This window comes from Synchiropus splendidus, chromosome 1, assembly GCF_027744825.2.
Source record: "Synchiropus splendidus isolate RoL2022-P1 chromosome 1, RoL_Sspl_1.0, whole genome shotgun sequence".
Classification (NCBI taxonomy): Eukaryota; Metazoa; Chordata; class Actinopteri; order Syngnathiformes; family Callionymidae; genus Synchiropus; species Synchiropus splendidus.
Window position 1 is genome coordinate 36,037,556 of NC_071334.1, and position 20,658 is coordinate 36,058,213.

At 41.9% G+C, this 20,658-nt stretch overlaps 1 protein-coding gene across 3 annotated transcripts in view; it reads right to left on the reverse strand.

The window, feature by feature from the left end:
* The window catches only part of adamts10 (ADAM metallopeptidase with thrombospondin type 1 motif, 10), a 40,597-nt gene extending 20,214 nt beyond the window's left edge, over nucleotides 1–20,383 (reverse strand). For 2 of the 3 annotated variants that reach the window (XM_053853979.1, XM_053853977.1), the window contains exons 1-11: nucleotides 20,287–20,382; nucleotides 15,299–15,685; nucleotides 10,071–10,210; nucleotides 9,789–9,998; nucleotides 6,045–6,213; nucleotides 5,660–5,862; nucleotides 3,927–4,010; nucleotides 1,111–1,256; nucleotides 583–626; nucleotides 307–412; nucleotides 80–226 (exon numbers count right to left, since the gene is read on the reverse strand). In XM_053853979.1, the coding sequence (XP_053709954.1) occupies nucleotides 80–226; nucleotides 307–412; nucleotides 583–626; nucleotides 1,111–1,256; nucleotides 3,927–4,010; nucleotides 5,660–5,862; nucleotides 6,045–6,213; nucleotides 9,789–9,998; nucleotides 10,071–10,210; nucleotides 15,299–15,401 (1,352 nt within the window). In that variant the 5' untranslated portion in view covers nucleotides 15,402–15,685; nucleotides 20,287–20,382. Of the gene's footprint in view, nucleotides 1–79; nucleotides 227–306; nucleotides 413–582; nucleotides 627–1,110; nucleotides 1,257–3,926; nucleotides 4,011–5,659; nucleotides 5,863–6,044; nucleotides 6,214–9,788; nucleotides 9,999–10,070; nucleotides 10,211–15,298; nucleotides 15,686–20,282 lie in introns of all 3 variants that reach the window. The other variant, XM_053853978.1, reaches the window with a different exon arrangement.
* Nucleotides 20,384–20,658: the final 275 nt, after the last annotated feature.

Consider the following 20,658-nt stretch of genomic DNA (forward strand, 5'->3'; position numbering starts at 1 on the left):
GGAGTGTTTTTCTTTTTTAGCCAATGTCTAATTATCCAATTATTTGTGGTTCAGCAGTTATCTGCCGAGGCTGACTTACTCTAAAAAGCTGGTGATGTAATCCCGGCTGCAAGTGGACCAGATGAATGGGTTTGTCTTCATGGTTATGTGGTCAGCCATCAGCTTGGCGGTCTCCTGGGTGCGTGGCCCACAGGCATTACCCATACCATCATGATTCATCCCAAACCTGCACCAGTCACGACAAACACTGTCAGTTGTTTGGAAAGAGTCATCCATTCTGGTGGCGCCCTGGTCCCTGCAACGTACGTGTGTCCAATTTCGTGGGCGATGGTGAAAGCTGTCCCAAGACCAATGTCTTCATTGATGCTACAGCTCCGTTCTGGTTCACACATCCCACCGACTGGAGCTAGACCTTGGGCACACACATATGGACAGGCAAGGTACTGTACTTTACTTGTATCACACAGACGGGCATCATAATCATACCGTTAATACCACAAACCAGAAGTTGTTCGGTGAAATGAACAAATTCACTATTTTATATTTCAAAAGAAGATGTGTGAGGGCATGCATGTGTATTACCTAGGGTTTCACAGGGCTTGTTCTTTTGGATGCAGATGTCATACCTGTAGAAATATTATAAATTACTTGCTAATGAAACACCACATTTGAAACCCATATATTAAGCCATTCATTTACACGGATTTGCAATGTACATCATCAAGAAAAACAAAACAAAAAACATGGACAGTACAATGGCTGAGAGCAGACAGACGCAGAAAAGCAATCGCAGGAAAACAGTGATGTCACGGTGGTGTCATCTGTCTGGTCAGCTTCCATCCTCTGGCTGATAAAGTCAGTGGTGAAACAAAAGTTTTCCCACCACGAAGGAACTACTTCTCCGTGATCTATGAAGACTCATATTAAATCAAAAACATTTATGACATCTTCCAGCTGTCTCTCTTCTAGCAAGGCGCATAAGAAAGCCACTCTCAGACCAGCTCTGGTTATCAACAGTATTTTAGTAGTACTATCCCATGCAAGGAGTCACAAAACACAACATGTTCATTTCCAATCATATCTCTCCAGTCAGGAATGCTTGGCTCTGACCTTGTGATGAGCACAGCGGTGTCATGGTGAGCAATGCCGTTGTCAGGAATTGCGTTCCCATAGCTGCTGCGGTGCTGGATGGTTTTCTGCCATTTGCAGAAACTGTCTAAAGACTTCCCTGCATGGTGGTTGATCTCTAATGTTGGCTAAAACAAGACAAGATAAGCATACGTCATTCAACTTACAATTGCAATGTATTACATGACTTTAAGGACTGAGAAACGTGAACAGCTATTGATAGGTTTTCCTTTTCATTCAGAACTTGTGTACTGCATGAGCACATGTGTGCACATCTGTTAATATCAGGTCACACATGCATGCTTCTCACATGAAGCTGGCTAAAGAGGCATGTACACAACACTCCATCGGTGGTCATAATGGTATTTAAGTGGAAAGAGAACAGAAAAACAATAATTAACATGTTTATCTATCTTTATAATGCTTTATTCTACAAAAATGATGGTGACACTTCACGCAATGTATTATTTGCACATTCATATGACATCATAATGCATTCATAAGGCTTTATAGAAGATGTTATGAAGCCTTATAAATGTTCTGTGATGTGTTATGAAAGACCTTTAAGTAAAGTGGAACCAAAATGACTTTTCCTGAAGTGACGTACAACAATTTGCAGAAAACAAATACAGTGGTACCTCGGTTCTCGACCATAATCCGTTCCAGACGGCCATTTGAGAAGCGATTTGTTCGAAATCTGAATCAACTTTTCCTATTACAATGAATGGAAAAAGAAATAATGCGTTCCAAGCCTTAAAATAGGTTTTTGTAGGAGTGAATGTAGAGTGTCTGCTGCAGGTGCGCTGTTCGTCTATGTGTGTGGCCGCTGCATGTGGGAGGGGTTGCTGAGTGAGTGGCGTCTCTCCAGAAGTGAAGAGGTGCCCGGTGCGTGTCCAGCTCTGAATGTGCGCTTCTGTGCAGTTTGGCTGTGACAAAGTCATAAACCAAGTAACGCTCTGTCCCAGACTCGCCTCATCCCTGTCTGAGCTCCAGCCGACAACAGTACATGAAACCCTGGAGTGAGCGCTCCAGCCTCGGAGGTGTGGAGAGCGAGCACCTCCACTGTGACACTCTACCACGGTCCAGTGTGGAGACAGGAAAGGTTTTACACCTCAATATGAAGAAAAAACAGTCAGTAAATGTAGCTAACGGGACATGTCTGCATACAGAGGCTGTGTTATACACAATAACAAAGCGCGTCGTGGGTCAGCTGATCTGTCCGTGCACGTTATGTTTTTCCGGCTTTTTTCGGGGGCGTTCGAGATCTGGATTTTTGTTCAAAATTTGAAGTAAAAAAATCTCAACATTTTTGTTTGAACTCTGATTTGTTCGAAGTTCGGGACGTTTGAAAACCAAGTTACCACTGTACAGTGCAACTGTTGCACTTCGGTATTGTGTCACAAAACGAATGGAAATGAAACTGCATAAAACTTGTGGCAAAGACTCAAGGAGGAAAACAAGAATGACGCAAACTGCAGCTCATCAATGGTCTCAGGTCCAATCACAGATTTCCTGGATGCAAGTTTTTCATTTGCTTTAATATAAGACATTCTGAAACCAAATCTTTTCGGATTAAAATTAATGAGCTCCATTGACACTGACGTGGAAGCAGGTTGAGTGTGACTCTGTACTAGCTGTAAGCAGAGAGATGGTGGAGGAGGTTGAGGAGGAGGAGGAGGGGGAGGACGGCTCCCCTGGCCACCGCTGGCTGCAACTCGTAACCCAGGAATCTGTGCAGTGACATAACAGGTAATTGTCTCATCCCACAGCCACTCATTTCTGGGCCCACTGCTGGCCTGGTTTTGGTTTCAAGAGGCAGTGTGCCTGTATCAGACGTGGAAACCAGAAACAGAACTACTAGCAGCAAATACTTCCAATCCTGTCCTGACCTCAACCCCAACTGGAGTAAGAATAAGACCACTAATAGTGGCTGTTGTTAATGATCTAACATTTACTTCTCCACTCCGTCAGATGACAAACTTTCCAAGGAAATTATAGGGATCATTTTTTAAACTTGTACAACCAATATAAATCATAGCAGTTGCAATAAGAGGAAACCTCAAAGCCACAGAGTAATGAGGGTTTAATCCTACGTGATTCATCTGACAGCTCAATTGGAGGTCAGATATACCAAATGTCCTGTACACTGTCTTGTAGCTGATTAATAAGGTCAGTTACTGGCCACGCAGATGGTTCAAACGTTTGACTGACTTGTGTTGCTAAGGCGAGTTTTCAGGAAAGGTATGGTACAGTAAGGTAGGTAAGTAAAGGGTGGCCTCATGGTAATGATGGTTTATGGGATCCTTCAGCGATATTCCGGCTTGTGAAAAAATAACTGCTTTGATGCTGCAAATGGAGCATGTGTTAGTAGCTCCATTATCAAAGCCTAGCTACACTTGTGGTCAAACTCAAGTCTGGCAGATATATCCAGACAGTGATCACAATTGGCCGATGAAACAATATCTCAATCTATTTGTTATAGGCCCGTGTGTAGACAGTAGTTTTTTTTTCTCCATGATCTTTGTGATTGTGACACACACAGATTCAAACACTTGACCACCAATGGGCTTCCGGCAGGGAGATTTCCACAGGAAAGAATTGGTACCAAGGGGCACAGCCTTACTATGGCTTCAGAAAATATTGGAATCCCACACTCATAGTCAACGGAAGCAACAACAGAGATTTTTTTGGGGCACATTTACTACACAGGGGATGTTTATTGCTATAATGGGACGAACATATGTTTAGTCATTTAAACTGGATGTACACTGTGGCTCCAAACGCCAAAAAACACTTGCCTGGTCCTCCATGAGGAGTATGAGCCGGGTCACCACGATGTTGACTGCATTCCCGAGGCTAGAATCCTGGAACAGTTTGGCAACCTGACCTCCAGAGAAACAAGAAAAGACCAGTCTTAAAAACAGCTGACTCAGTTGCACGTGTGCTCACTTTAGCAAATGGAAGGGAAATATGATTATTTCAATGTGTGCATCAGACTGTCATCCTTGCGCTGCTTTTGCGAGGCTTTAAAATCAAATCAAAAAGAATTCCCTGATTTCAAGACATGTTGGCGAAATGCCATTGCATGGGATGAACAAAGTTACTGACGATTTTCTCCCAGTGAAAAGATCAAATACGCTTCATTCACAAAAAGTGGGGAGTTTAAAGCACACGTTGTCATCCATTCCTCGTGGTCAGGTTAACGGTTTACTATTGAATTTCAAGTATCAAAAAGGGATTTAGTAAATGAAATATACAGTATTAATTTGACAACTATGGTCATGTATTAGAGGAAACTAGTAGCTGGGTGTAAAGAAAATACAGTGACATTGAGCATCTGTGTGAGTATAAAGTGATAGGATGAGAAAAGAAACAGACATGAACACATGGGCATCGTGGTATTGGAAGAACGTATTTGTCAGATTTTAATCAATTATGTCTGTTGCCATGTAGAAGACTCACAAAAAGGTCTGCAGATAGTCGCGTCATACACGCGACAGTCAAGACAGGTGTCTCATTCAAGCTGAGAAACCCACCTTCTCCCCGTAAAGGTAATTATTGCAGAGTTACAGGCAAAAGTAATAAAAATACCAAAGTTTGAAGTGCTACACACAGCAGTACCTAATTCAGACGCTTGTCATTAAAGGTGTCAGTAGCAGTAATCTGACCCTCTGGTGGTTTCTGAGGCATGCTTCCTCACAATAGTCGCACAACAACCCTTTATTAGCCACATACCAAACGTGTGTATGTTTGGTTAAGTGATTGACCATGTGCACACTGATGTCCGTTGACAGGAACTAGCTAATGGCAGACAGTAGCATTACATGCAATGAAAAGAACAGAACCACCTGGTGACCTTTATACGGACTTTATTTTTTTTCATCAAATAATCACTGTTCCTCTATAATGTGCTGCCCACATTTTGTCCATGCACAGCAGGCCACAGCAAGTCAACTTGTCAAACTCAAATGTGAGAAGCGTTCAAAGACAACACAAACCAAGACAGCAGGGGTCTGAACCTATGGCTCGCGAGCCAGATGTGGCTCTTTTGATAACTGCATCTGGCTCTTTGCACGGCACCAGCACATTGTTATGACTGATGGGTGCCATCACTCTCAACAGCAAGGTCAGTTACAGTGAATTCCCATGATGCTCTGCAGTCCAGTCAAGCAATAACAGTCATAGATCACTTTAATATGGATTTCCAAGGGCAAACGTGCTTTATGCTGCCGAGACTGAGCCTTGTTACATCAGACCAATGAAATCAATATCATTTAGCGACAGCCTAGCGTCTGAACAAGAAAGGCACATCTTGGTTGGGCATGGTGTCCAGTATCAAGTGAAATCATCTAACACCGTCACATCCAATCTTTTGGTGTAGATATGAGTGTGTGTTCAAAGTCTGCATATTTTTTTTTACTTCTACCACTCAAAGTTTCTGTGAGAGTCTGTGATATCGAAAACAAAAATGAGTACAATACATGAATGAGTACATTATGAGTACATTATTATTTTGTGTTCTGAAACTTACAATATTCATGACAGCCAGGATGTATTGCTCAATGTCCCGCCGGCCATGGTAGCCCACCATCATTTTGTCAGCCACCACAAGTGTCTCCACATAGCGCTCCCAGCTCACCGAACGCTTCAGGGGAAGTTGGCCACGTCCAACATGATGAGGAGGCGTCTTCAGGGTTCGTTGCCACCATGACCATCCCTTTATCGGTTTCTCATCTGAGAAATTTGGAGATGAAGTTCTCAGTTGTTTACTGTGTACTTATTGCTTAACTTTTGTAAATTATACAAGGATCAGCAAAAGCTTTCATTTAACCTTCCAACAGATGGAGTGGGAAAACTTCAACACTCCAACTAAGATTAAACTGTCCTTGTGCAACAGCAATGTCTCATGTTCTTACCAATGACGCCACAAGATTGTCCCTTGTACTGATGGCGAAGAGATGATCTCTTGTAAACCACATGAGGGTGCCCCTCTGCTCTATCCCACCTCTCCGTGTTGGTCTGGTTGTCCGGTGACACGAGGGGCTCAATTAAGTATTCTTCGCCTCCAGCAACAATCACCCCCTGCTGCAGAGACACAAACGCAGCTCAACATTACATTTGGTTAAATCTTTAACACCTGAACAACCTGAAGACTCAGTTTGAATCAATTCAATAAGACACTGGGACAGTGCATACCTCTGCCAAGCAATGTTCCCTCTAAGATGCGCACATGCGCAATTGCGCACAGCTGATATGATCTCAGCACACAAAAATACGTACACTGCGCAACAATAATTAATCGTGAATTGAATATAAATTACCGCAATTTCCGGACAGCAGGGCTTCTCGTCGCCAGGACATAAAGCCTTGTGACATTAGAGCAATAAAATGAAGCACTCACAGCGCCATTCGACCGTGTGTGTCCTTCACTGTCATTTTCCACAGATACTCCGGTGCAGCGGTGCTTAAGACAGTCCGCCAAGTGACACCTCTACATACACTATGGGACGAACAGCAACCAGAAGAGCTGCTATTTGAAGTGAACTGTTGGAGCTGGCTGATGTCTGAAAGCTGATTAAACTCGCTAGTGGTTGGTCAAAATTTGCGCATGCACTGAGCCAATTGGGGCGACAGGAGAGAGACAAACGAGAGAGAGATTTGTTGCAGCGCAGGTTTCAGACTACAATACACAGAGACTACATGATGGTCAGGTGAGGAAATTAACAGTGTAGTCAGTGAAAGAAACCTGTTCCTTCTTCATTTCAGCCTGATCCACACAGGCTCACTGTTCCATGGACTCAAGTGGACAAAATTATCCTCACTAAAACTAAGGAGGTGCTGAGACAAACACAACAAACACATAAAACTGAGAGAGGGAGCAGCAGTGTTTATGTTCCCTTCATCATTGGAGTCCATCTCTAACCAATAACGAGCGATCTTGTGTTTAATAAAGGTTACGCTCACTTCTGTGTCTGTGACGTCAGCAGATCTCTCCAGAGGAACTTTGTCTCCACATGTATTCTGAGTTACAACAGAATCACAATAGGTGCTGAATTGTATTATAGCAGCGCTGTATGAGTGCGTGAGGCTGTAGCGGATTTGAGGGCCTCAGGTTGACTCAGCTCTGGTGAAAATGACTTAATCACGATCAACAATAAATAATAAAAAAGGGTTCCTACAACCATTGGATTTTCTTGCTTTTGTGTTGATGATGTCACATCACATGCAGTTTCCTTTCAGAAAACATTACATCGACAACAGATGAACCTAGTGAAATGTGATGCTGCACGAGATCCAGGAAGAACACAACTTGATCTTTCACATACTGACTGGTTCAATTTTGTCGTTTAATCAGCAAGTTTAGGGGTTGGGCTCATACAGCATTAATATGAAGTGTCATTTAATATTGAAATTGTTTCAAAAACAAAAACAAAATACTGAATGCTGACATCATCAACAAGTGCCCAGCAGCACTGTTTACCAGCCATATTCATTCAGTAGGTTATCTTTTGGCTGCCATAAATATTTCGTGGATGGCAAAAGTTGCTTTTCAAATCTTCATTTGAGGCGTCACTTGATTATGGAAAAGTAAAAAAAAAAATCCTCTGACCAAATAAGTATGCTGCCTTTTGGATTCCAAAATCACACCAACATGAGGTATATACTGCAAGTCCCTGGCATATTAGGGAACACAAAATGAACGGATGGAAATGTATCTCATTATTGTAATAATTACAGAAAACACCTTTCCTTTCCTTAGTCTTGTACAGAGTCGAAATGACCAGGCACCGAGATCATTTCCTCTGAATTAAAAGGTCATTATCAAAGCAAATCAAACAATGGAAGCTTATTAAGAGCCAGCTCGGGGGTCCGGAACAAGAAAGACTTGAGACACACAGGAGGTCTAGAAGAGAAAGTGAGAAAAAAACTTTGGATTGTGCTTGGATGTGTCGGCCAGTCAGAGTCAGCGTCTCCCCATGACTTAGTTTGGCAACGTTCCAAGAGCACCTAATCCAATAATATAGTTAGTGATGCTTCCCTGGACTCAATCACCCGCTTGCTGTTGAATGTGTTCATGCCGGTCTGAACGACAGTAATTACGTGTACGACTTAATAACGCTTAGTGAACACGTCTAATCCTCAGCTGTGTATACAACAGTTATTGTGGGGCCTGCTGTTTGCTGTGAGAGGATACACTGATACACCGAGCAAAAAATGCACCAAACAAAACAACAATAAGGCACCACGATTCAGAATACCCAGTCAAGTGGTTCAAAGGGGACCAACTCTGATTCGACAGCTCGGAGCAACAACAAGAAGATGCCAGTCCTCTGATGTCGTGTGCACAGATGACTCATGAGAATAAGAATAGGAGTAGAGCTTTGGCAAAGGTCATCAGTTCTCTTCAGTCAGTTTCGAGCACAACATTATGACGTGAGCGTTATTTTGGCACAGCGATGCTACTGGTGTTAGGCAATGTGATAAGTCAGTGATGTAACACTACATAAGCTTTTAAATTTTGGTTGGTATTGTTCTTTTAAAAGTTGGTCAGTTTTGTTCAGTGATTTAGCTTAAAATCTGAAAATGACACATTATTCGAAATCTACAGGTACCTCAAGATCCAGCACGCCATGTGTTTGTTTGACACAAACTGTCTATCTGTTTGATTGATTCAAATACCATTGTGAAGATACTATGTAACAATAATATACAAAGGTTTTGCTTTGCACTCCACTTGAACATGACAGATAGAACGTAATCAGAGAATACGACTTGTATTGCATTTCATGATAGCCCTTCAGACTTTACTACAACACCTGATCTTTGTCCACCTTTTCCATCCATTTTTTGACTTCTTCATGTATCTCAATTTTCAGTCATGATTACTCATGCCCAGGTGTAAGCAATGGGTCATGGTATGCCTCTTCTGGGTTTGGCAGATTTCTACTTCATCATTGGAACTCACCTCATTGCCACATGGGCAAAAGGATCAGTGCTGCTGCCTACACTTCTCTGCAATTCGTCATTATTTCCCTAACTTCTTTCTCTAGTTACAATTTTTTTGGCGGATAATAATGTTGATCATGGTGTGAAGGAACATCAGCTCTGCCCCCCTGTGGCATGACAGCTCATCTTTCTTTCAACATTTTTTTTACCATTAGCATATGCACTTGTGACTTTTATATTGTTTGGGAGTCATTCTGTCCCATACCTGACAGAGAAAGTAGCTAGAATGGGGTGCGTAAAGAGGCCGCAGTTAAGCAGTACCGGTTCAAAATACTGGGACGATTCCGGAGTTTACAGTATGAATGAGGTACGAGGTTTCTTCTTCTACCACGCTGTTTCTGCTGCTTAACTGCACGTGTGGGTGCAGGTTATCCCTGGCACGTCATATGAAGAACAGAAGCTGCTGTGAGTTCTGGTCTTTGAGGCTGCACTTGCCAGGAATTATGAACACTTCACTTCAGTGTCTGAGGACCACACTGGTCGACTTGGCTAAAGATAAAGGCCAGCTTCACTGCTCAAGCTTTGTTAAATTTTCAAGCTTTGATCCGAATCAAGCAGATCTGATCCCTCGGTTGCTGAGCAAGCTACTGTTGCTGGAGCTGCTGCTGACCTCACCCTGTGTGTTAACGCTGGATTAGGTTTGGAAATCTTACCAATCCCTTGCAGTTGCTGAGGGCCACTTTGCTCGAGTGTGGCTGACCTTGGAGATGTCCTACATAATGGCAGTGGGGAGAGTAAGGGTGACTCCATGCCAGTCTGCCCTTTTTCCAGTACTCCACCCGGAACTGGCGAGACAACAAGCTTCCTTGCAGTGTCAGGTTCAGTAGAAAGTTGTTAGCAGGTGTAGAGAGCTGGTAAAAGACCTGGGAAATTACAAAGTTACAGTTCAGTTTTGGAGGTATAATGAACAAAACCCAATGAAACTAGTTCCATACAGGATCTGGATGCTTTTCTTCGGTGCTTCTTCTTCGTCTTCTATGGCGTTGTGGTGTTTCTGCCTCTACCTTTTCACCATCAGGTCCAATGCGCACTGGAATGGCAATCTCATAGTGGGCCAGACTGGATAAGAAGGCAGCTAAAAGGGCAACAAGGTACAAAGGTCAACCAATCGCATGTCATGCCATATTGATGAGGTCTTGGTTTGGTTGTGCACCATCCAGTATTTCATGCTTTGTGACTGTCATGTTTTTAGATCAAGAAGACTAAACATGGGCATGTTGTGCAAAAGCACGTACAGTGGTACCTCGGTTCTCGGCCACAATCCGTTCCAGACGGCCATTCGAGAAGCGATTTGTTCGAAATCTGAATCGATTTTTCCTGTTACAATTAATAATAAGAAATACTGCGTACCAAGCCTTAAAATAGGCTTTTGTAGGAGTGAATGTAGAGTGTCTGCTGCAGGTGCACTGTTCCTCTATGTGTGTGGCCGCTGCATGTGGGAGGGGTTGCTGAGTGAGTGACGTCTCTCCAGAAGTGAAGAGGTGCCCGGTGCGTGTCCAGCTCTGAATGTGCGCTTCTGTGCAGTTTGGCTGTGACAAAGTCATAAACCAAGTCACGCTCTGTCCGAGACTCGCCTCATCCCTGTCCCAGCTCCAGCCGACAACAGGACATCAAACCCTGGAGTGCGCGCTCTAGCCTCAGAGCGATATGAAGAAAGCCAGTAAATGTAGCTTACGGGACACGTCTGCATACACAGAGGCTACGTTATACACAATAACAAAGCGCGTCGTGGGTCAGCTGATCGGTCCACACACGTTATGGTTTTTCCGGCTTTTTTCGGGGGCGTTCGAGATCTGGATTTTTGTTCGAAATTCAAAGTAAGAAAATCTCAACATTTTTGTTCGAACTCCGATTTGTTCGAAGTCCGAGATGTTCGAAAACCGAGGTACCACTGTACTTAATTTGTCATCCAATGTCCAAATCCTGTGAAAAATTGGACTTTGGCTGGTTCTCAAAGTTGCACCAGGAAATGTGAAACATTCACCAATTAAAGCATAAGAAACCAGAACAATTTGAAAACATGAATATAAATATGCAGACAATGACAAGGAAACTAGGGAATCAGAATTTTAAATATTAACTAATTAATTAATACATAATTACCGGTTATCAAATCAAATTTGACTGGCCCATTGGGACAGCGGGTGGCCACAGAATTGTCTCCCACAAGCCCGTAGGAAGTAAGACTCTCATGTCAAGGGCTCAAAACAGTGTGGACAAGACAGTAGTATCACAGACCATTTATGTGACCCTAATGAAGAGTGAATCTATAAAATTATGAATGTTTTTCATTTCAATGTTGTGAATTATTGGCCATTACTATTTACATTTCAAATATAACTAGCGAATGAATTAGTTTTGAATTACATCACATTAGTCTGAAAAGAAATTGCTTGAATTGACATTTTTGTGAAAATGTACTGAAAATAAATGAGAAAAATAAGATTGTTCATTAACATCATATTTTCGTGCTTTTTCACAAAACTCCTTGCACTGATATTTACTACTAAAATAGATCATCTTTACATATTTTGTAAAATAAATTGTGTTTAAAATTAAGTACTATATAATCATATCGCCCATTTTAGAACTTGTGATGACATCTTTAGAAATCTGGATTTGCAGTTTTCTCATTTATTTCTTTAGGTATTTTCTTTTTGTTATGGTTAATGTACATTTCTTTCTATATTTTGCCTCTTCCTTTTAATTTCTTTTGTCATTCGGCTCGACGGCCCCTGTTGACAGTCCCACTATATAATACGGCCCCCTAGGAAATTTAATTGTGGGAAGTCTAGAGGATGCAGATGATTAATTAAAATTTATTAACCATCATAATTCAAATGTAATCATCTGTTCCTTGTCTCATTATCAACATTCCCTGTAACCAAATAAAAGTCAGTCCCCATTGCATCAAGAAACGTGCAACTGTGAGGCATCCAAATTTTATGATTAAGAGATACAGTTACCGTCAGCTGCTCCCACTAAATTTCTGTTTCTGGTAAATCCGTCTCCAAAAGATGAAACAACATGTTTAATATGGCATTCCCCGCCTCGTGAGGACACTCAAACCACAAGAGAGCCACATACTTCCACAAAATCCACACTTTTAGCATCTATAAATCCTCAGCAATGTTTCCCACCACACATGAATCCTGTTCCACAGACCACAACAAAAACTACGATGGTGGTATGGCCATCAAAACTAAACACATGACAAACTCCGGCTGACAATGAAGGTGTGTTTTATGTTTTATGAAGTAGTTATTTTTATCCTCTCTGGGCGATGCAATCAAAGTTTTTCTGAAAGACCTAACTAGGGAAGATGACTCATGCCACATAGGGACCAAGATTAGAATAGGATAAACACAATCAGGCAAAGGAACTGTGGTGATCAAAGCTTATTTGTGACCTGTAGCAACCAATACGCTACACGTGTAGGAATTGGCTTGAACCCGGCAATATTGCTGACACCTTTCCAGTTGTGGTTACATCAAGTTGTCATCAAGCTTTAAGAAGTGCCGAGTATAACCTGTAACATAGAAATTTGAAGGTTGAGTAGTATCCCATTCTGAATAACAGCAAGTCAACCTTTCAAAAAGCGTACTTTTCAAAGTCCAAACTGGCCAACACAGGAGGTTTTTTAACATTTTCTAAAAACTCCCAACTTGCAACACAAAATGCATAGAAAGGGTTGTCATCAGCTGTTAAAGTGCAAGACTTCAATCTCCCTGGAGTATAACACACTGTCTTTGGAAAACACCCATCCCCCACAGTGAGAGCATCTCACTGGTTTCACTTAGCAGTGGAAGGAAAAAATGGATGGGAAAGCGTTCCTCCCTTCATGCCAGCCTCATGCCAACGCCACCTCTGAGCAATAGGTATTTTGTGGAGCATGAAGAAAATATACTATGCATTACAACCCAAAAAGTATGTCTGAAGACCTCCCCAGTGCTGTCTGAAGGTGGTCAACTCCCCAATTTTAATGTGATTCTGTGAGACAACTATCTTGTTCTAACATTTTACCCTCACCAATGTGGTCCATAAAACCACTAATTTGTCCAGCATGATGTGACAGTACATGAATGTACCCAATACACCCTTTGCCAAACTATCAGCTGTTATTCTCCACTTTGGAAGAAGTTAAATTCCCACATAAATTTCATTGGATTTGCATCCACAGATTTGTGTTTTAATGCTGTTACAGAATTCCATCTTTTTTTGCTTCTATGGACTGGTTGCAAAGTGGTCTCAAAGTGGTCTTGGTACAATAGCTCAAAGTCACCAGACAACTTGCATAGCCCAAAGCCTTGTTTTAGAAGCTGATACTGTGAATGAACAGTAAAGTGATAATTCTCTTTAACCACATGATGTGCAGGTACTGTAAAGAATTTTATGGTGATGATTGTCCCATACAACATAATTTGTATGCTGAACAACTGATCAGTCCACAAGACCTGTGCCCAAAATTCATGCAAATAATCCATCTTGCAAATTCTTTGTAGAGAGTCAGTGATGCGCCCTGTTGCTGATGCATCATTGCTGGCTCAACAAAAGTCAGTGTTGACTTTATCTATTCACATTTAAGTGAGAAATGGTACACAGGACAGTTGGACTCAAGACTGTCACTTTGTTTAGAGAGGTGGGGGTGGGGAGTAAAAACCATTAGCAAAAGTGGGGCAACGATGATTATAGCTGGATTTTACTTTAGATAAGACGAGTATAAAAGCATCTGCGACACAAACTTCTTCCATGTTTTAAGTGAAATAAATCAAACACGTTCCCCCCTCCATTCCCTCCTTAACTAGCGCCAATGGCCGGAGTCATTGTAAAGGTCCTGTCCTGCACAGTAATCCTCTGAATTGGTTCAACCGTTTCAATTGAGTTTAAGTCTAAGAGGTAATTATTTCTACAAGGCACTTTTGAAAAGCAGCAGTGATTTGATTTGTTCATGCTTTTGGGATTTCAACAGTTATTTGTTTTGTACATCCTGTTTAGTGTCGGTCTAGATGCCCCAAAAGGCTTCCTTTGGGAGTTTTCCCAGGCACATAAACCCAGTGGGTGACTATGCAGCAAGTGCAGACATTTCTCCATACTATGGGAACACCTCCCAGTTTCAGAGTGGCAGATATGCACTCCAAATGGGCAATACCAGTACCCCATGAGATAGCAAAAAACAAATCTAACAAATAGACATTGCAGTGTTTGACAACTCAAATCCAGAGCAAAACTACAAATAATTAGAAAAAAAAAATGCCTGTCACTGTGAATTAAGTATTTCAATTTTAGATTTAAGGGAGAAAATATTACATTTGGACATTTTGAGTGTTGAGTGAGACTCCTCAGATGGATTTCTGTCCCTGGTCATGTGGTACTGATGTTTCAGAGTAAAATATGATTCATGAAACTTTGACAAAAAAATGTTTGGTATTTTGTTGCACAGTTCTTTTGGACTTCTAGGGTGTTCTTGCAACATTTTTTATTTTCAATATTAAATGGGCTTAGCTTAGTTTTACACAATACAAGGAGGACTGAAAATTCCCTGTGTACTTCCATTGTAGGTTCACCTGCACACATACTTTGGTTTGTTGTATTCACTCATAGTTGGTCTAGTGCTGCTGCTGCAGAAGCTACACAGAGCATACTGATCAGGTGGGGAAATTAAGAAAAATATGTGGTTGGTATAGAAGCCACATATTCCTTGTTTTAAGTCAGATCAGCTCCAGCAGGTAGCACAGGTAGCTCTTCAGCATTGTACTGCAAAGGCAGAAAGAGCAAGAGAGACAAGAAAGCACGACCAGAAGTAGATTGTAGTGTGCAACAAGTGGCTATAGCAAGAACAAGTGATCTTTGAAAGTTAAAGTGCCGGAATCCTGACGTTCTCACAGTGTGGGACAATTGCTTGAAAATGTGCTACCGCCCATCCCTTATTTAGCAACATATAATAATGACAGGAGTCAACAACCTCAATTATTTAGATGAGAAAATAGGACAATGTACTGTGTTCTGTACAGTGGAACCTTGACCAGTGGGTTTGACTGGATTTTCGCTCTCAAACAGAAGAGAGACGGATTGTAATCTCAGTCAAGTTACCACTGCATTCATTAAAATGTGGCGCTGGGTAACTAGATGAATAAAGGCTGAAGGTTTGCGTTGTTTCTCTTACCTTGTGACTGAGCATGCTCATCCCTGTGACCTCCTGCGATCACTGTGACAACCATGAGAACAGTGACTGTGCAAACCAAACTGGTCCTCCAAAATGTTTCCATGGTTACTACAGTAGCAGCTATAGTAAAAGAATTCAGTGCAGTGGTCCCAAGGCGTCTGTCCCAACATGTCTCCTGCCCTCTAGGATCCCCCTCGCCTAGGAGTGCGACAGCTTTGCTCTTCGGACGGCCATGGTTTTAGAGCTTCCGAAAGTTTCAGAACGACATCACAGCCTCCAGTGTGTCTCCGACGTCAAGTGGTCAAGAATCCTGTAGAAGTCCTCATACACAAAGAATATCGCTGCGAGGATATGTCAAGGGGCTCAGCAGTCGTGGTTTGGATCAGCCTGCAGAAGAGAAATGGCTCAGTAACTACATGAGGTAAGGGATTGGAGGGAAGGTCAGGAGGGAAAAGACAAATTTAGGCATAATCTGAAATAGGAGGGGGTTGACTAGTAGACAGAGAGTGAAAACGAGCACGAGATCCCATTGACCCATGAAGTAAGTAGTCCACTCAATCCATTCTCAGCATCCAGCTAAGCACTGACCTGTTCTGCATTGTTGTTTCAGCTAATCAATCTTGGCTTTGTCTTTCACTCTGATGACCAAAGACAACAGCAGGTCCCAACCTGGGGCCCCTGAGGCCTCTCTTTAAGCTGCCTGCCCACCGGAAAGAGTTCAAACACAAAGGAAGCCATTGATCTTGTAAAAAGTAGTGCTTAATGCCCAAACAGGGTTTGAAGTGGGTATTATGTCAGAGGCTCTGGGGGTAAAATGAGCCAATTTGAGAGTAACAGCAGGTTGCCATCACCGCTGTGCTGGCCGACTGCTGTGGTTGGCTGAATGGCTGAATGGCTGAATGAATAGCTGGCAGGCTGCCTGACTGTACAGGTCACTAATTGGCTCACATCCTCACAGACCATCTATATGAAGCATGTATATACATCTGGCCAAATATAGGAAGAGACAGTGGGACAATGACTATGACTTACCAACCAACTGATTTCTTGACTCTAACAAAGTGTGAAGAGAAGCTAGAATAATACTGCAAAGGGAAATGCAGGTGACACAACACATATAGAGCACTATCTAATGAGGGCTGAATGATAATGCTCATCACCATTATTTTGAAATATACCGTCATCGCCAGTCCTCAAACAATTATTCAATGATTTAAGATTTTGCAATCTTGCAACAATAACATAATCAAAACAATATGCAAAATAAATCTAATAATTCAACAGCGATATTTAACATCCATCATGTAACTCTTAAAGGATCCTAGCTAGAAACACCAGTCAGTTCATGTGGTCTGGCTTCAGAGAAGAGCAGAGACCTGTGCTGAAAACCTTCTATGAGCAGGCACTTGTGGCTGAGATGCAGAAATATTATGGTGGTTGAGATGTGAATGCCCAGTTCAAGCATTTTCAGTCATTTTTCATGTAATCATTTAGTGAAGAAGTCACTCCTTGACTACAAAAATTCTATACTTGAGCGCTCTTTCCACAGAAGATTCCATCCCAGCAATTTTCCCTAAGCACACACGTATGCAGTGCATTGGGACAGAATGAGAGAAGCTCGCAAGGAGGAACACGTTGATCAGTATGGGACCCGTTCAATTCAAATAGTACAACTGCAAAATACATCTTTGTGTTTCCCAAATCTCCTCCCATTGATGGCTAATATGTGCATGAAAACATTAAGCAGACAGATGGCATCATTGGGCTAGGTGTTTTGCCCTGGCTTTCCTAAGTCTCAATTTGGAAGCAATGGCACCACCAACTGATGGTCTATTACAAACACTGTTAAGCTGTAAGCAGGTAATGTGGTGAGTTTTTGGATCAGGAGTGGAGAGTGAATAAACAAATATCACTGCCAGCAGTTTGATCCACTGAAGAGACCTGAACACAGACTGCCTTACTACAATAATGGAAAACGCAGATCCAGGCTTCCCATTACCAAAACACAGTAGAGGCAGGATGACATTTTCATGGTTGCCCTCCTTGCTTTGACTTTCTTCTCTCTGTTTCCTGGCTCTAGATTGCAGTGTCAGCTAAAACCTGAACGTTGCTTCACTCCCAGGAAAGTCTGCCCACCCAATTTCTCTGGTCGCTGTATCCACTCAGTTCACTTCTTCCCTCCCATCGGAAATGTCTGGGGAGAGACGAGCAACTGAGACGCCACATTGGCCCAGATGGCTGGCGGCAAACCAACTGCAGCCAAAGGTAATCGGAAGCAGATGGGAAACCTCTTGGTGACGAGAGCAAGGGGCAAACAAGTTGCCTCCAGAAAAGAGAAGGGCAAAACAACACATGCCCATGAGGAATGAGAGAGACAGAGACACACAGCTGAGAGCATGCTGAACAATGCAGATGAGAGGGCCATTCTTGAGTGTTAATGCCGTGCGCAGTATATGGCGGTATGGCTGAGTTCGGATGTGAATTTGGCTTCAAAAGCATTTGGGTAAGTACATTAACAAGCTTCAGAAACACTGAGGGGTCTTTGTACTGTTGCTGCTTCCCTCATACATGGAACAACTGAATGTCTTTCTCTCTTCCCCTCCCTCAGGCTTTCTCTCAGTCATTTCCTGCAAAAGCCAAAGTTCCCTCCATTTTCATTACTCCTGCACCCACTCTCAATTTATTGTGGGGTTATTAAATTTGCAGCTCGATATCAAGTGCTTATCATTACATCTTCTTTATTTTAAACAAGAAAACAAGAAAAGGAAAATCCACTCCACCCACCCACATGCAGTCTCTGGGTTATTCCAAAGTGAGGTTGCTTAGCAAGATTTGTGGGTGGCCTTCAAAAGATCCCCTCAACATGGCTCTACTGTGAAATTACTGGTCTAGTATTAACTACGCAGAAACACAGCTAAATGAAAGCTGCCATGTCTTGTGGAGGTGATGGAGTCACCTCACCTCAGCTCAATCGCTGCCAAATATGAAATGCATGTCAAAAGAAAACACCAACCAATCTGTTCACAAGGCAAACAACTACTAATCTGAATTGCAAAAAGTGTTAAGTCCAGAGAGAAAATGAAAAAGGTTGTAGTAACAAAAGTTGGACGGCTGAGGATAACTGAATGTGGATTCAAGACGGAGCCAATTTTGCCAGAGGACTTTTGACACATTTTTTTCAAGCTGTTCATATGACACTAGATATATAGATTTTCCTGAAAAGAAAAGGTTCTAACTATGCTGTCCTTGTGACTGTTGCCAAGGCGATTGGAGTGATCTAAAAGTCAGCACACTAATCAAAGCCATATGACCGACTCAAATAAAGTCTGTGTGAAGCAAGCAGATGCTAAGTGTCCATCAGTTTAACTCCACGTCTAGTAGTTCCCTGTTACTTCTCTTTAATATACAAGCATAGATAAGCATGTGCATAATGTCTTCACTTTGATGAAAGAATAAGCTTGATCTTGAGTTTATCATTTCACAAGGAGGATCAAATGGCCAACAAGAATGTCACAAGTCTGATGCAGTCATTCGGGCTGCTTCAGCAATTACTCCTTCAAAAGGGCCTTTGAAACAGAAGTGTGGATTTGAAGTGAAGCCCCAAACAGGTGAGAAAAACATTAGAACACATTCACTGGGATATATGTCAGATTTAACGCTCATCCACTCAGTTTGGTGTAGACAGAGAAAAGAAAGGCGGGCATTCCTTTCTCAATTTCCCCAAATAAACAGAGAGCAGATGAAAAGTGGGAACATAAACAGGCTGTGTAACCTACAATGTGTTCCCCCATCTCTGAAAATGTGCCCCTTGAGTCTCAACAATATTTAGTGAGAGAGAGGGAACGCTGACTCAGCTTGAACTCAGTCTATCAGCAGTTGCACCATTGTGCAAGACATTGTCATCAAATATTTTTTTTGTGAAACCACAATATAATGATCCTGGACCATATATGTATATTCAGAAGACGACAGAGAGTAATAACTTCATATTGAAGAAGCAAAGACACATTTAATAGTTTCCCAGGCAACCAAGCTCTTGAGAGTTATTTCAAAACAAAAGAGATGGTTGAACACTGTTAATATATCAGACGTGAACAGTAGCTGGGCTGCACTCATTGCAGATGCTGATTTTTTTTGGATACTCAAGCAGGTCCATTCCAATTTTGTCCTGATTTATCTCTGGAAACCACAATACACACAAAAGTAATATAATCAATACTGTTGCTTCAGGGGTCCATTGAACTGGGATTTTTTTCTTTACTTGTAATGGTTTTGTCTGTATTGACATAGTGGCTGTGGACCTTACTTTTATGTTTGATGAAAACAGAATTTTAAATCAACAAAACAATGCAAGTTATGTTGCAACTAGACACTAGATACGAGTGACAACACTGTATCGCTGGTTCATACTGACCTTATAAAGGTAATGGCATTATAAACATGCTTTTGTAAAGTAATCTGAAAGGTTTTGTGTATGAGCCACATTTCTGTATCGTGAGATTAATTAATTTATCACACAATTGCTAAACTAGATGAATTACGGATAGTAATGCAGGACACAAAGACAGTAGCGCTACAAGTCGCTCTACCCTGCTGAAATATGCAGCGAGTTGCTCCCCCAACTGGTGGATCGGAGAGTAGTCTATCCCTTCACATGTGAACCTGATGTCAGCTGTCGGCCACATCACTGGCCTACACGCGCGCGCGCGCGCGCACACACACACACAGAGAAAACACTGTCTAGTCGTCAGATTAATCTGTCATCACTTTAACCAGAATCGAACTCACTGACACAAATTCTAAGTTTCAGTTGAACTATACAAGTCAACCCATCAAACTAGTAAATGTGACTTTTATATATCCTATATCCTTATCTATCTATCAGTGCTGGAATTAATGAAGTAAAAAAGAACATCCGCACAGCATCATGTGTGCAGGGCTTTCGCACTCAGTTGCAAGAGAGAGCCGAGTGTGTGCTTCTTACCTACCCAGTTCCAGAACTGGAGTCCGCGCTGAAGTCTTTTCCTCGGCCGTGGAGGAGGCGCCGGCGGGTGACTGGGGAGATTCGACTCCTTCTACCTCCACAACCAAGTGTTGTAGACTGACGTCAAGCTGCGCGTGATAACACTGAATGACCTCCGGTTTTTGCTTTCAAAATAAAACCGAGAGAAAGGCACTTCATTTTTCAAGTGAAAACACATATGTTTGTTTTTCTATCCTTGTGGGGACATTGTGAGGTTTCTTATTGACATATTGCTTTCCCCATATACATATATACATACATATATGTATATATACATGCACAGTATATATATATATATATATATATATATATATATATATATATATATATATATATA